General features: G+C 38.5%; 1 protein-coding gene across 1 annotated transcript in view; it reads right to left on the reverse strand.

Moving 5' to 3' along the window:
• Positions 1–17,628, reverse strand: part of St18 (ST18 C2H2C-type zinc finger transcription factor) — a 108,605-nt gene that overhangs the window by 43,723 nt on the left and 47,254 nt on the right. Inside the window, exons 6-10 of the mRNA XM_015485739.2 lie at positions 10,950–11,741; positions 6,144–6,278; positions 4,267–4,357; positions 3,127–3,231; positions 1,239–1,432 (exon numbers count right to left, since the gene is read on the reverse strand). Of these exons, the coding sequence (XP_015341225.1) occupies positions 1,239–1,432; positions 3,127–3,231; positions 4,267–4,357; positions 6,144–6,278; positions 10,950–11,741 (1,317 nt within the window). The remainder of the gene's footprint in view (positions 1–1,238; positions 1,433–3,126; positions 3,232–4,266; positions 4,358–6,143; positions 6,279–10,949; positions 11,742–17,628) is intronic.

Raw genomic sequence — 17,628 nt, forward strand, 5'->3', positions numbered from 1 at the left:
GGACCTATTTTTTGGTAAGAATAGGCAAAATATCTTTTTGGAATAAAGTGTACTTTTTAATCAATGGGTAAAGTCCTTTCAAATCTGTTTATATACTGCTAGGTTTTATTATTTACGGTGCTGGCATCAGACAAAGAACTTTGAACATGCTAGACAAGGGTTTTACCTCCAAATTGCATCTCTAGCCTTACTGTTGGTTTTACACTCAGTCTAGGTGCAAGATCTAAAGGATTTCAGGGGTTTGTATTGCTGTAAAAAAATCAAGCTTTTCTTTAATGGAAGTTAAGCTACCTAATGCAGGAATCATTTTCTGTATTTGTTCCCAATATTTATTTTCTCACCTTTTTATCAGAATATTTAGGTACTCCAAAGAACCTGAAGAAATAGGTAAGTAAAAACATCAAGTTTTTGCCGGGGATGGTGGCACACCTGTAATCTCAGTGGCTTGGGAGGCTTAGCTAGGAGGATTGAGAGTTCAAAGCCAGCCTCAGCAGTGGCGAGGCGCTAAGCATCTCAGTGAGACCCTTCTCTAAAATACAAAATAGGGCTGGGATGTGGCTCAGTGGTTGAGTGCCCCTGAATTCAATCCCTGATACCCAAAACACAAACAAAAAACCCCCAAACCACCAAGTTTTATACATTATATCTTCCATATGAACCTGGCAGAAGTAGAGTATTAGTTTATTTTAAATATTTGTATATTAATTCTTAAATTTGTGAGTACATGCCATGAGAGCCACACACATTTTTTTCCTGGTAAAAATCCTGATTCCTGAATTGAATTTCTTCTTAGATCTTTCACCTTTCCCAACCCCATCTTCAGCCTGAATGCTTTTGCTGACCTAAGTAATATATTGAGTAGCATTTCAATATTTTATCTGATAATTTCCATCATTTCAATGTGAATAAAAATAATGTATCACAATAGCCATTGCATTTTTAAATATATTTTAATCCTAATCCTAAATGTGAATTAAATGTTTCTTTAAAATTACCGTATTTGGATGCAACAATGGCTGAGTAGTTGTAGAATAATTAACTCATTAACTATTCACTACATTCAGTGTAACTTCAGGATAAAAGCAGTAACGCTGATCAATTATTTTATTTGGCTGCACAATCTATTTTTTTCCTGTCAGCTTTAAGTAGTATAGTATATACTTGAGTAGCTTCCCTCAACATCACACATTTACACAAGATGCATTTGAGGGGAATAAGAATTTAAATTTGAAGCTTACATTCAGGAAATGGTGGAGTTTTTCGTCCTTGCCCTGTTTGTACAAGGGGACGTTTACCGAAGACTTGGGCATCAAAACTGGCATAATCAAATGGTACTTTTCCAAACTTCTCTTGTTCTTTCGATACTGTGGCTCTGGGAGAAGTGATGGCTTGTGATCGGAAATTGAACTCAATTTGCTTCACCAAGCTTGTCCTGAAGAGAGTGGGGAAGTAGTTCAAAATAAAATGACATCATCACGAGTGTATGAGTGTCAAAATTTCCAAGATAGAAGTGTCATTGCCCATAGGTACCCACAGAGACACTGCACAATAACAAGAAAGTGGTCACAACACAAGAAGGCAGAGTACTCTGGACACAGAGCAAGAGATGGAGGGATGTTCTGGACTCTGCCTGGTTATGATTTCTACTACATATTTACTGTCCCAGTCTTCCACTGGCAAGATAAGAATATGCAGTCTCCATTTACCCCATGAAGATGTCGTGAGTAACATGTTGTCGGCACTTTAAGTTCTGCAGAGAAAAGTGACATGTGACTGCATAACTAAAGTATGTGTTAAGGCACTGGTATATGCATTTTGCTTATTAAAATTGTTAATTATTAGCAATGAATAGTTATGACAATAAATAGTTATGATCATTCATTGCTAATAATTAACAATTTTAATTATTTAATTGTTATGTTCATGCCTGCTGCCTATGGGACAGTGTAGACACCAAAAGACTTGATTCCCAAATTTTGAGTTCCAGAAAAATTTTGAGGCTTTAGTTTCATTGATGGGTTTTGGATTAGATAAAGGAAATTTTAGCTTCTACATACACATAATTGCAGGATTAGTGAATTTTATTATTGTATATGTAATTTGGTTTATAGTCCTAAAGTTGCATAAATGTTCTAATCTAAAATAACATCAATCCTTTATGAAATGAGCAAAGTGTACCTTTTGTTATTTCTCTATTTGATAAATAATCTACTTAGGGAGAAAGTAAAGCATACAGTAATACTAACCTAGAATCCCATTTTAAGATTTCTAATTGCTCCTTAAGCAGTAATTCATGATTGTCACTTGACATATGTTTTTATTCATGTGATTCGAATGCCAATTTTTACTCTTTTAATTAAATCTATAGAAACAAAATATTAAGGGAAGCTATGCCCTGAAAATACTGAAATGCATAAGAGCTGTTTTGACATTTTAGCACCTCATTAACAACCGTTATCTGATCATTTCTCTCAATCCTGAAATCGTTTTTCCTACATGTCTGATTTTTGTAGAATAGACATACACTGTCACATTAAACTTCAACGTACATACTTTATTATTTAGGTATAAGATCTTCCAAACTAATAGATACAAAGAATATGGGAGCTACAAGGACAAATGGAAGATATTTTATTAATAGCTATCCATCATAGAATAAAATTTTGCTCTAAAAACTACATGTATATGGGGAGCTCAAGGATAAAATATAATATCACATATTTTGAGGGGGTATTAGAAGTTTATGATGTATTTTCTCCAGGCAGAGAAGGTGAAGTCAATCACAAAGGGAAGCTTACCTGACTTGAGAGATGTGTTACATTAATGAATCAGAATTTTGATCATTGTATATTATTGAAGGCTTTATTCCTTTTAGACTCTGCCCGTATTGTGTTGCCTTAGCAAAGAGACCAATTTCAAGTTAAACTTCTGGAGGGTCTCTTAGCTCACTTAAGAGAGAAAGTATCATTCTCTAGACCAGCCTTTCCAATGAGCTGCCCACACAGGTCCACTGGTGGCTGAAAATGAGGGTCAGGCCACAATGAAGTGACACATAAGGGACATGAGGTCCTGTTGAGCTGGATCCTGGCATGAAGAGAACATCAGGAACTTCCTGGGAGCTCTTACCTGTGTGCCTGGTCAGAACACGGCCCAGTTTGGGAAGAATCAAGCTGATTTTTATCCTGGGACATTGCCAATTTTTCAGCTGCAGCAATTGGACAACCAGAAAGACTGTTTCAAAAAAGAAAAGCGGGAGGATGTGAGTTAAAATGATAATATGATTTGCTTTGGCATGTGCCTCGCAGCATACTTGGCACACACTAAATGTTAAGTCATATTAATAGTTCACTTAGCACTATTCTCATATGAAAAGATCCCAAAGCGGTTTTCAAACTACCTTGTCAATACTTGTCCCCCAACCCCATCTCAGTGATGCAAGGTAACAAGCTCATTTTAAAAAATCAAAATATTACATAAGGGACCAATAATTAAATTATTCTGAAACTTTTAATATTTTCAGCAGTCTGTGCTCATTCCAAATGCAATGGGTCTAACTATAGATATTAGCATGGTAACTCTATAATTTATCTTAGGATATTCAGCAAATTTGAGGGATTGAATCTTATAGTTTAAATTGAAGTTTTCTTGGCCATGTGCTTATAATTCAAATAGTACCTCATAATCACAGTCCACACATAAAATGCACACACAAAACAATCCACATTTTCATATGCAAATATATACACATATATACACACACATAATGCATTTGTATATAAATGCACATAAATGTTCTATTTTAGTTGCAGTCTCAATGGAAGTATGTTACCTCATTGCCTGGTTAACAGTCAAACCACTGTATGTGGAAGCCCTTTTGATTCTTTCTTAATGCCTAGGGGGTGGGATCCAAGATAACCCATAAGCAACTCTTTTCAGTACCAACACTATAATGATGGGCTTCCAGCGTAGAAGAGAATATATTCTATTTGTCTGACTAAATGAACATGTAACCCCAGCATCTTCAAATTTAACAGTTTTTCATTTTTGAAATTGGCTGCTAATATAAAAACTTCTATGTAAGGAAATAATGAGGTGATTTTTCTTTCTTTTTGACTCTGCAAAAGTTGAGACTATTCCTTATCTATTTCAAGCGGCAACATATTTGATAGTGATGCAGTGATTTTCATAACACACAGCCCATAATTTGATTGGTGGAAAGCTTCAATTTTTTAAAATGTAAAATCATTAGCAAATCATCAGAATTACCTCCTGTGAGTGTTGCGATTACTGTTCACATGACCCCTTCCTGTGCATCCAGGGGTGGGACACTTGAGCACATTTTCATGCATGGCAAGAACTAATCACAAAATAGCACATTAAAGAGAAGAATAATTTACCATAAACATATAAAAAATCAACATGTTCATTTCTTAATTTTGCAATTAAATGACTTGTTACATAATCCACTATGCTCCCTCCCCAGATATATTTAGTTGAAAAAAAAAAATAAGAACACCAGAACTTCAAAAATTAAATCTAGCAAGATTTATCATGTTAACTGCTCTGAACTCCAAGTTATATTTAACCATAGACTTAAACGACTCTATTCAGCTCATATTTAATTTAAACTGAAAAGTTCATCACCTTCCTTCCACATTCAAGTGCTTCCCCTGGAGGAGTGTTTGGAGAACAGTATTTGCCAAATAGCTCTTTCCACCTTTTCCCCCATTTGAAGTTCTGCCTGTAGTCTTTTTTAGTTCCTAAGTGATGCTATATTGATTCTTTCTCCAACCACCATCCACTGCCATGTGGTATTGGAGAAAGTATTGCTGAGTGGCACCTGCCTGTAACCCCAGTTACTAGGGAAGCTAAGGCAGGAGGAACCTAAGTTTGAGACCAGCCCTAAGAACTTAGTGAGACCCTGTTTCAACATAAAGAAATTAATAATAAAAGGGCTGGGGATGTAGCCCAGTGGTAGAGTGTCCCTGGGTTCAACGCCTAGTACCAGGGAGGGCAGGAGGGAGAGGAGTATGGATGACTGAACTATCAGAGAATTAGTCTAAGGAATTGCTAACTCAGCAGCACAGGACTAATTTGGTTAGATTAGTGACTTGCTAACTCTTAATATTAAGGAAGGGAATGCTAAGGTGTCCCTATTCTTCCAGTTTGTATGGCCTAAGAGGTGTCTCAATAGATTCAAACAGTATGTTATATCTTTGTAGCTTGGAAGGTGGCAGCCCTTTATTTACCTGTAGAGACCTGGTTCATAGTAGGACAGGGATGGGGTGATGTACTGAGGATTGCCTTTGCTCAGGGCTCTTAGCTGTGACAGGATGTCCCAAGACAACACTACAGAGTACGTGTTCTCACAATGTGAGGAGGCCAGGAGGATGCAGAGACCTCCCTGTGATGTCCTGAGGCTAAGCTTGACCCTGGATATATTGGAGGTCAGACCTCAGGCTGAGAAAGAACTGTGCAGTCACGCAGGGCAATATGGCTTATTTTTGGGGGTTGTGATGCTTTGACACCTGGGACTTGCTGACCCAGGAGGAACTGCCCCTCCCAGAGTTAGCCAGCTCCTAAAGAAGGCACACAATTGACCAGCTGAGAACACTCTTAAACTCTGGTGCCTACATCCAAGGAGCTCATTTGGTTCTAATATTCTAGGTCAAAGTCCTTTACCCTAATTATCCTAGGGTCATGGACCAAAGAACTAGGGACAAATCTTATACCCCAGAGCTAGAGGAACCAACAACCCTTAGTCCACTTACCCTTCCCTGTATGTTCCTTTACATAGAAATTAAAGGCTTCTGGCCTAAAGTTCCTCCTGCCCTTGCCTCCTGACACAACCTGGGGATTCTGCATATGACCCCAGTGGCATGATGAGACCACCTCTCTTAGGAAATATGGGTAGCAAGCTATCTTCTCAATGCAATTTTCTCTTTATCTGCTGGACTTATTGTCCCTCAAATTTTCTACCAATACACTCCATTTTAAAACATACAGCTAGATGGAAACTGCTTGACACAGAGAAAACTTTGTTTCCATTGTGAATTCCAAATTGGGAGAGAAAGCAACCAATATTGTGATGTTCTGGTACTTTTAAGAAAGCACTGACATCTTTAGGAATAGGCAGTACTCACTTTCCAGGGGAACCCGCACTTTGTGGGGGCATCCTGAAAGGCTGCGGTGGTGGGGATAGAGCCCGGTCACATGTCCTGTGCCATCACACCCGGGGATAGGGCACTTGGTCTCCCTCTTTTCAGGCCTCGGTGAATCTACAGAGAAATTAAATTGAGAAATTCATTTGGCTATTCTTCTTTCTTTTCCTATTCAATAGTGGCCTTGCAGGGTGACATTCTCACTTCATTCAGTTTTACCATCATAAACATTCTTCTCACATTGCCTTGAATAAGACCCTCAACTAAGACCTGTGGAAACATAAAACATGTTTTCAATTTTCTTGGTTTCCTAAGCAAAGGCTGACACAGGGCAAGGGGCTGTTAAAATACAAAGATGGTCTCAAGTTGTCATGTCACGTATTATAGTTAAAGCCTCATTATGAAAAATCACCCCTATGCCAGAGGGTGAACAAGCTCCTGAAAAGGAAAAAGAAAGAAAGAAAAAGAAAAGTGAGAAAGAAGAAAAATATTTATTTAATCCCAAACCATCTCCTATTGAAAGAGTCTGGAAAAAGCCAGATTCAAAATTACAAAACAAACTACCATATCTGAGAAAGGATTCTCTGGCTTTGTCCCCATGTGTCACTAGCAGCAGGTGGCCCTGGGGTTGAGGGCCAACCAGAAGCTCAGGAACAAGCAGAGGTAGCTTCCTTCAGAGCAACTGATAAGAGTCTGGATAAGACTTGTGTTCTGCCTAACCAGTAGTACTGCAAAATCCTGAGATTCCCAAACCCCAACGGGTTGTTACTTAGGTTCCACGCACAGTGACTGTGGTGAAAAGCTGTTGATTTTACTGACTGCAGGAACTGAGAACTGAGACTTAGAAAAGCAATGATCTTGCTGGGGACTTTCAGAAAACAGGGTAGGGGCTGCCTTCCTGGTGGTGTGGAGAGTGCTACTGTGCAGCCGGGTGTGGTGTGGTTCTCAGGTGCAGCTAGGCATGGAAAGGGCTACCTTGTAACATATTTTGTCAGCCTGCTATGGGAAAAGAGCCTGGAGAGAAGAGGGCCAAAGACACGCTCAGGAGTTTTATAATTTTTCTGGCATCACAGTGTGGAGGTCTAGATAAAAGGTTATATAAATACTTAACATAAATGAGTATGGAACAGGAATACTGATGAGGTCAGAGCTAATGCAGTGGAGGCCTTAGTTACAAATGTATATATTTGTGATTGAGATGGTTGATAAACTTAAACAGAAATACTGTCTTATAGCCCAAATTGCCCCTAATTCATGCTTGGAATGATAGCAATCATGGAGAATTCTATTCCTCATCAGCATTCAGGGTGTTTGGAAGAAGGATGAGAAGACTGTGAGCCATGGGAGAGAGGGAAAAGGGAACTGCAGGAAGGCTTCAGGATTCTCAGAAAGCCAAGCAACAAGCATAATGCTTGATGCTGACAGCAAAAATAAAAAATCCAGATGATTCTGCCCAAGAAGCTGCTGGTGACAGAGTATGAGAAAGGGCCCTGCTGCTCAAGGATGTGGATCCCTCGCATGCTCCTGGCTCCAAGTGGGGCACCCAGAACAGGCTACTCTTGCAGGATGTGAACAACATCACTGGGGCAGTATATGGCAAGTAGGCAAGCTTCTGTGACACCATGTCACCCCAGTTGTTGGATTACAAACAGTCCTGGGCAGATGGGACACAGCAGGTTGTATGTAATGCAATTACATGGGGGCATGGTTTCAGTCAAAGAGGGAGGAGCAAGGATCCTTCAAGTTGCCGCCTGCACTACCCATAGAGGAAGGGTCAGGACACAGAAAGCTTGAGTTGTAAATGAGCAGTGAGCAGCCAAAGATACGGACGCATTCAGTAGCAGGTATTTATAGTAACCACAGATAGGATTCAAAAGCAATGACTGATGTTGAGACTACCGTCTTTTTATTTTATAAAGGACCAAAAAAAGCATATTAAGAGTTTGTGATGTTCTGTGACTTTGTGCATGTCTGTTTCCATTTACTCTAAATTTGGTGCCAAATTTCAAGTTGATTTAGGTATGTAAAATCTGTAGACCACTAGTCAAAAACCTTGAAGTTTGATTAAAGTGAACGGAGAGGGGCTGACACCATAACAGAGAGCTGCTCACAGGACGCAGAAGAGCAACAATGTGTATTTTGATGCCCTTCCTCTCTTGGATCTCCTCCAGGCGAGGCCACATTTCCGCATTGAAAGGTTTGGCGCTGAGCATTTCCCGTCCTTGCCACGCTGTTTGTCTGCATGAAGCCAGAGAGGGTGTTGGAGATAACACAGGCTGGCACCTGCCCAGGTGGGGCCACTGACAGTCCACCATGCACCTTTGTCTTCAAGCCTCTTCTTGGCTGGGCAAAACAAAGATGCAGATTTGAAATGCTCTGGAGGGCAGAATCTGTTCGCATGATAAGAAGCCAGAGCATGAGCTCGGGGCAACTCTCAAGCTGATTCTTCTTTTATTTTCTTTGCACAGTGTTGCACAATGAGGGTGACCTTATACTCTAGTGATGTTAGATCCTAGTTTTCCTGGGACTGTCTTCGTAACTGGTAGACTTGCATATTGTTCCTATTGTCCCCCTTTACTTAAAAAGTATCACAGTTGGGCAATAAACTACATGATGACTCTACTTACACTGAGACCTATGGTCTCTAAATGCTTAGTAGCCATAGTATGCTGAAATTTGTTGTAGAATCAATGACTCATCTGAAGGCTTGGGTAAAATGATATTTTAAAATTCTAGTGTTCTTAACAGTGGAGTTGTATGTCCAAGGTGTACACAAAGTCAGAATTGTTTGAAGAAGATGGCTATCAGTCGGGATGGATGCTCACTTAATATGGAGTGCATGTTAGAGAAGAAAAATCCCTCTTGTACTTCACCAGGAATAAGGAACAGAAATGTGAATACTTAATTTAGATTCACAAGCATCCTTATGTAAACCTATAGTTCCCCTGCAATATGGGTTTCACTTTTTTTTTTTTACCTGTTTCATAGGAGCCTGGCCCTGATCTTGCAGAGGCTTACACACCCTAAAGCAGGAGCAGACCCTATGCCACAGGACATCTTATTGACTCCTAGAGTCATGTCTCCAAGTGACCCACCATTTACAAATACAGATTCTACTGCTGTGTTAGTTTTCGAAAACAAAAAAAGTTTAAAAAGCTTTATTACAAAAAAAAAAAGCCAGAAGATCATCAAGTATTTTAAGCTATGGCTCAAAAAGTTTCTACAAACACTGGATTTCATTGGTTGTAAGATATCAATCATAAGACGAAAGATCACTTTGTATGCAGTTAAGAAACTAGTGTGTACCTTTCTGATTTCAGAGTCATTAGAACGGGAAATTATATATCTTAGAATCAATGAAACATGGTATATTAAAAATTACAGATTTGGACTGGGGATACAGTTGGTAGCGTACTTGCCTCACATTTACAAGGTCCCGGGTTCAATCCCCGGCAACACACACACACACACACACACACGAAGTTACAGATTTGCAAAATTTGGAATAAATTTCATCTTTTTGTCAGATTTGTAGTTCATTAAAAGAAAACAGGCAAATTTTTAAAAAACTGTATATTAGTGGGAATGCACAGAGCTAAATACAATGCCCTGTCCTGAACCACACATTAGTCATTAGTATTCTGTCCCTATTCCAACCCTTGTAGGATGTTTGCATCGCATTATGATCATGCTCCTTACTACATGACATTATTTTAGTCTTTTCTGTTTTCTCAGCTCTGAGATGAAAGACATTATTTGTCAAGATTGCAGGTGAGTACGCAAATGGAATTAAATGACAAAATTTACAATTCATTTCTAGATAATCAGAACTTCTAAACCATATCAAGATAACATTCCTATAAGCCCTTTAGATCTATGATCTTGATTTTCTCTAAGATATTCTTCCCCTAATTCTGAGAATCACCTAAGAACTATTGAAAACAAATGCAAACTATGGAGCTCTGAATCTGGCTCCTGGAAATAACCATCTTAAATGGGACTTCCAGGCCCTGCGAGACAACTAGAAAATTCCACATAACTGTTGGAATCCACTGGACCTATCTGGTGCAAGACCTGGTAGAAAAATGGGCAGAATACTCCATGGGGAAAAGGAGACATAATTTTGTTAAAGACTGAGGAGCAATTTTAAAGTATCCTCAAAGTATGTTCACTCTGTCAATTCGAGTTTGACCCAGATATTTATGGCCCTGCATCAGAAAGCTGGTAAGACTACAAACACATTTTAAACCCAGTTTTATCCCAAGAAGGATCAGAGCACCCTGCCTGGCTTACAAGTAACTTAATATCATTTTGAAGCTCAAAAGTGGCCAGATGATTTTGAAGGAGAGTAGGAAAGAAAAATTAAATTTCTGGAATTGATTTGATAATTAAAATGATTTGAAATGCAACAAGTGCTACTACTAACAATATCCAATAAAGTAGTTTTTAAAGGTATGATTTGTTATAAAAAGCAATTACACGGTAAATGCTGTTGTGTCTAGTTTGCTAGAATAAAAAATAAAATTTAAAAAAAAGCAATTACATTTTAAAAATACATGCAATGAATATTTTTTTGGTGTGAAGTTCCTGCAAAACGAATCAAGTTTGATTCAATAATAATCTAGAGAGTAGGGGTAAAAATAAGAAATTATTTATTTCCCAGTTATGAACTGGGACTTTAAAAGAGCATTCAGCAGTCAAAAACTTTCTGGAAGAAATAACAAAATTTAATCTCTTAATCCTAAGGTAATTTTATCCTAAAATGAATGAAAAAAAATGTTTTCTTACGTTTGTTGTTAAAAATTTGTCTTCCACCCATGTCAATAACTTTGGTTTGCCGCCTTTCCCCCGTCAGGTGTTCTAGCAGAAATCTGTCCAGCTCTTTGTAAGTACTGTGGAAAACGCAGCCTCGCTCAGCCTGCAGAGCAATGGCCTGCTCCAGCAAACTCAGGTTCCCCTTGGCTTTCTCCAGATCACTGGATTCTTCTGTCATTGTGGCCAGGCTCTCCCTGTCTTCTTCCTCAGTCTCAGGGAAGGCAGATTGGGCTTTGCCATCCAAGGGCTCCACATGAACATTCTGCGGTTCTCTCAGGTCTGCATCAGGATCACACCTGTTCTCACAAGGGATAAATTTGTCACCTTCTGTTTTTATTTCAGGAATTTCCAGTAGATCTTTTTTCTTATCTGCTAACATGTACTTTGGGCCTCTCTGAGGTTTGGTGTCTTCTGACAAGTTGGAACCACTGTCCCACCCATTCTCTGCACTTTCAGAGTTACTTTCACTGTCATCAGAAGAGCAGAATGGGGGCTGGGAATCATCCACTTTGTCTCTTCCATCATCAGAATGAATCATAAAACACTCGTCTGTTTCATCACTCTCTGCTTTTAAAGATTGGATGCCACTGTCATTGAGGTTTTCACTTATAGTCTGGACAGACATATTTTTTTCAAATTTCCCCAAGTGCATTAGAGATTTGACTACCAGCTCTTGATAACAAGTATATTGGTCTTCTTTCCGAGGGGAGTTTTCTTGTGCAGTTGAATGAAGATTCTCATCCGCAGGTTTTATCATGATTTCTTCTGTAGAAAAAGAACATCAATATTTGGAAATCAAGAATAAAAAATATTACACACACACACATATACACAAATATATAGCCCCATGCATATGTATGTGCATGCACATGCATATGTATACACACAAATACATAATTAATATGTGTAATATGTGGTCGCTATTAATTTTATAAACATTAGAAAAATATACATGCTCTTAAAATAAAACTTAAAGCTTAATATTCGGAAATTGTCTTTAAATCAATTAACTATTATAATTTTCATACATTAAGAGCTAAGTGCTTCTGGGGTACTGACCAAGACAAAAAGATGATATTTAACAACAGTAGAGTTGTAGATGTAAAATGATTGCCATTGTACCTATTATATGAATTCCCACATCTTAGCCAATGAGAAAAATTGAATATACATAATACTATATATTGTAAATAAAATATTCATCAGATCACTGTGTTAGCGTGGGATTATATTTTCAAAGCTTATTTGGTTGATGTTCTCCATTTTTCTCAGATGTACTCTCAGATTTTATGGAATATTAATTAAGATACAAAATACATCTACATAGAGATGATAATTGAAGGAACTCTGAAGCTTTCAGGTTTCTTGTTTACTTTGCAACTGTCACACTAAAATTTCATATTGAGGAAAACACAAACAGGAATAATAAGGATTATCAGATAGTAGCTTAAATAGTAACACATTTCCTGGTTTGATACTTGCGTGCATGTGTGTAAAAAGAAAATGAGATGAGGGGAGGGGTTGATTGGAGAGGCTGGAGACAAGCTAGTTGTCCTCTGTACAGAACCATCTTGGGTTCTGAAAGTCAAGGTATCCTGTGACCTGGAGCAGGCCCCAAAAGCCAGTCTGCCCAACACAGTCAGAGAAATGGCTGCCATCCTAAGATAGCTGTCAGAGTCATCCCTTCACTGATTGAGGGTGACAGTTTAGATATAGAGTGGTGAGCTTACTCAATCCTACCCCAGTGCATAGGCACCAACTGATGGTATGGACTGTCTAGGGACACCAATCCCAACCCAAAGCATGTGGAGTGGTGCCCAGCAAACAGCAGGTTATGGAATGCACCAAATACCTCAAGGATGGTTCTCTGACACCCACTAGGACAAATAAAACAACACACACACAAAGAGGAAAAAGATGAACTGTTTCTGTATCTGAAAGGCAGGATGGGGGGATGGGAAATACAAAATAATAAGCCCCTTTTAAGACTGTTAAAGACACCAAGTGAAGTGTATTCTGTATTAATAAACATCTTTGGAGGAAGAAAAGAACAGCTATTGGTGCGAGGGCTGTGGAAGAGGGTGTCTGTGTGGAAGACAATGTGCCTTTTTTGTCTCATTTAATTTTTTATAAACATTGTCTCTGACAAGGACACTCAAAAATACATCTCCATCATCTTCCTTTCTGGTAATTATCTTCCTAAATCAACACTGGACTGCCAGGATCAAGTAAATATTGCCATAGTAACTAAAAGCATTTTTGGATGAAGGGAAGAATTCAGTCACAACACTGGCCCCTGTAAATAATGCTGATTATAGGGTGCAGTCTTTTGTTGGGATCTATTCAACGTAAACTGAAAAATTTAACATTTTAGTTCCTAGAAAAGAGGCTGGATAAACAGGCACACAATATTTGATAGGATGGGCCTATCCTCTCCTGAATTCATATCAGAGGAACTCCAGGTTTAAATAATATATTAAACATAGTCTAAAATGCAAATGAAGTTTTTCTCAATATCACGGTTGGCTATTAAGAGAAAGTGTAAAGGGTTATGATAATTTTAAAGTATTATGAACTACAGAAAACAAATAAAAAGCATTTTCAGTGAATATGCTCAATTCATTGAACTATTCTCTCACTCCACTTAACTACCCACATGTGTACAATAATGATTTATAGACATTATACCTAATTATGCATATTTGGGCTGTGTTAGAGTGCTAACAAAAGCTCTAGAAAGCAACAATTACCTCTGTTGCTTAGCTACATAGTTTAAAATATTCCTATTAAGTGCAGATCACCAGAGAGGCGGGTGTGACAAACATGCACATGTGCACGACAATGCACTTCACTGTGCGGCTGCCAACTGCTAGCATTTTGGGTCATTTCCAGTTTACATAATTGTTTGGTTCAACTGTTTGTTATATGCTAAAAGAAAATATTTATTAATTATTCTTCAGAAAAAGAGGAGCCCGCCGACAGAGGTGCCTACGTGCATTTCATGCGCTGGTTTCTGGGGATGTTCTTCAAGCTGCAAACCAACTTTCCACGTTCCCAAACACCTACCTGGCTTTCTCTATGGTCATAAGGAAAAATCTGAGTTTGCTTTTGAATTTGACAGATCAGTGAGCACATGCGGGTTTCTCTCATTTTGTGATGGGCCACTTGCCTTTTTTTTTTAAAGGCTATTTTTTATTTTCCTGGGTGGGACCGTGATGTATTTTGAGCTTTTGCCACTGAAATAACTAAAGTAGCCATGTCTATAGAGCCCACAGAGCAAGGGTCAAGCTCTAATGCTGGTGTTCCTCTCTGTGACCACTGGACAGGTAGCTCAGCTCATCTAAGCCTGGTGTCTCTATTCAAACCCCGAGGACAGCAGTGTCACCCTGTGTGCATTCTGTGAGGTCACATGGGAACACCTAACAGGCATTCTGTAAATGATGGCTCTTCTTCCCCTTCCTGGATATTATTTTCGAAAACAGTAGTAATGGCAGTGGGCATGTGGAAGGGTGGGACTGTTCTTCTTTTAGAATGACCAGGAAAACTAATGCCTAAGGAAAGCAAGGTCCACAGGATGAGAAGGTTTAGTGGATTCACCACCTACGCAGACTCTGGAATGGTTCAGCAGTTGTCTTTGAAAACTGGCAGCCAGTGCACGATGCACAAATCCATGGGGTGTGAAGTTCAGAGCCCGGGTTCAAGCAGTATCATACAGTGCTGCTCGCCTGTAAGACACTGACCAGGTCCCTGGTCTCCCCAGTACAGACTCCTCGTCTTCAAAATAAGGATGATTCAATGACCTAATGACTGGATGACTCAACGACCCTTTTTAGGACAATAAATTGATACGTCCCTGGCAAGGTATTCCATTTGTTATTTCAATTAATCTTCACAATAACTATGAGAAAGGTCCTTTCTAGTCCATTTTATAGACAGGAAGCCACAGTTCTAGGGAGCTAAGGGCTTGCTCAAAACCACATAGCTACTTAGCAGAGGGTTGGGCCCTAGACTCATGGACACCTGGCTTCAATTCTATGTCCTCCCTCTATGACATGCTACTCTACAACCTAAAGCCTAAGAATACCAGTGCCATGACTGATGTTTACCAAACATAGCCACTCCCAGGAAAAACTGCTAACATTACTCACGGCCAATTCTTTTCCTAAGTTTGAGTATTTTCAAGAGTTAATTTAGCCAAATTATATTATTATATTGTGTGCATGTATAAATATGTAGCAACATCCCATCATTATATACAACTATAATGTACCAATAAAAATGTGGAAAAAAATTTTAAAAAAGAGTGAATTTACACAAAGGAACTAGGAATACCATTGTTAATATGCAATATGGAAAAAGATAATCCATATCCTACAGATAAAAAACACACAAAACAAATAACACAACAACACAAAAACTAACAAGCAAACCAACCTTGACTTTGCTAGTACTATAAACATGATAGGTGGGAAAATTCCTGTGTCCTTGGGGACACAGCCAAGTAGTTGGGTCACTGTGAACAGTGCAGGCCTTTATCTGTTCTGTGTGCATCTCAAAGTATGGGGGAGGAAGGAAGTGGGACTGGGAGGCTTTCCTTGTATACAGATTTTTAAAAATGCTTTTTTTCCTCATATATAGAAGTTCACACCTGTTTGTTTACATTAAACCAAGGTCTATACTTTGGTAATCCTATAGCAATACACTGATGAATTCTTACATACACATTGGCTATTCTACTTTGAAAACAACTTAAAAAATCCTCTGAAAATCACAACATGTTTTGAATAGACTTCTTCTGTGTCATGGGATATTATTATCACTGTATTTTAGTTCTGTTTCTTTAACTATCAAGTTTACTTTTATAGGCAACTTAGTTTTCAAGGCCTCTTGAAGTTGCAGATTTTACCAGGAATAAAAAGCTCCAGAAAAATTAATTCATCATTCAAAATTCTGAGATTGCAGTGATTTATTCCTTATTTGCTATTCATTGAGAGGTGATCTGTTAAAAATATCATTCCAACCCCTAATACTTCTATGAGTGGGATAGATTTCCTCAAATCATGAGCATGTGGTCACGTTACTGGGAACTCTATGCACTTTCTTGGTTAATTCCATTTTGAGCTGATTCTCATTCTCCCTGTCTGCATTGGACAGTCTGTTCTTGTCCTGCTTCTGGATAGTGCTTGCAAGCTCAAATTCCCAGTGAAGAAGGGATATTTGTATGGTTTTGTCCACACTCTTTTCAGTCCCTTTAAATGCCCACCTGCATCTCTTTGAGACAGCTAGTTGAGAATATGGAATGTAGTTTGTGCCATAAAATGGAAGAAGATGTTTATAAATGACCTTAGCCTTCATGAGCACTGTATACCCTCATTATCTGAATGTCCCAGTTGAAGATAAAATTTGGCACACATCTGGCCAGGTAAAGGCACTGGAGTACCCAGAGTAAATGAGAAGCTAGATGGAAAGCATTTCTGCTGGATTGGGCACTAGCTTAGCTCTGGTTCCTTCTGGGGGGTAGGGGTAACTTGTGCAGAGGGTTGAAGAGGGTTGAAGCAACTTAGAATCTTTGCTCTGTTTACCAGGGATAGGAACAACTATGACCTGCCATTTCTAGAAACTGAGACTTAATGATTTGACATGGTAAAACTTTGCCTGGTCAGCATTCTGAAGGTATGAGAGGAAAGGGAGAATTGGATTACAGAGCATGGTTAACTGGAAAATAATTATTTTGCTTGTCCTTCCAATTGTTTCCTAATTATTTTATTTATAATACCTATAAGCTGTGTTACCTTCAGCATTGAATCTCTTTGATTCCCAATGATCTCAACTGTAAAACTGTGACCATAATTATGTATCTTTGTGGCACTGTAGTATGGATTAAGTGATATAATTTGTATGCCTGGAATATATGAAAAACTAAAAAATAATGGTCACTAATGCTGCAATTTCAGTATATTCATTATCATCAGAAGTAGTTTTAATATTAAGTATAAAAATGCTTAACTAAATACATTTGAGCAATATATTCACTTGGCTAACATTAAGTATCTATGATTATCAACAGCTATAGTAGAAGGTGAGAAGACAGCAAGCTAGACACAGTCTTTGACACATTGACTTATAAGGGTATTTGATGCAAAATCAGACTCATTTTCTTAAATATTTGGCTAATTAATGCCAGCTAGGTGAGTTGAACCTCAACTCTATTTGCAGTGATTCAATGACTTTCCCTAAAACTAGACCCAACCTGTAATTTTCATGAATCAACAAGTAAAACTGACCATCTCAAGAAAATTTAAAAAAATGTGGAGAATGATTATAATTTGTAGATGAGCCCTGAGTATTTAAACTATATTGGACATCTGCAATCCCAGAAACTTGGGAGGTTGAGGCAGGAGGATCAACCTTTTTAAGGCTAACCTTGGAAATTTAGTGAGGTCCTGTCTTAAAATGTAGAAAGGGCTGGGGATGTAACTCAGTGTTACAGTGATCCTGGGTTCAGTCCTCAGTATCCAATAAATACATACATACATACATATATACCATCTACCAAATACAGAAAAGCTAGACGATTTATTGCACCAGAATCAACTTTGTTTTAAACACAGCATCTTCAACTGCTTCTAAGCTAAGATAGTCAAGATAGGAT

The sequence above is a fragment of the Marmota marmota genome, unplaced genomic scaffold, assembly GCF_001458135.2.
Source record: "Marmota marmota marmota unplaced genomic scaffold, marMar, whole genome shotgun sequence".
NCBI classification, from domain to species: domain Eukaryota; kingdom Metazoa; phylum Chordata; class Mammalia; order Rodentia; family Sciuridae; genus Marmota; species Marmota marmota.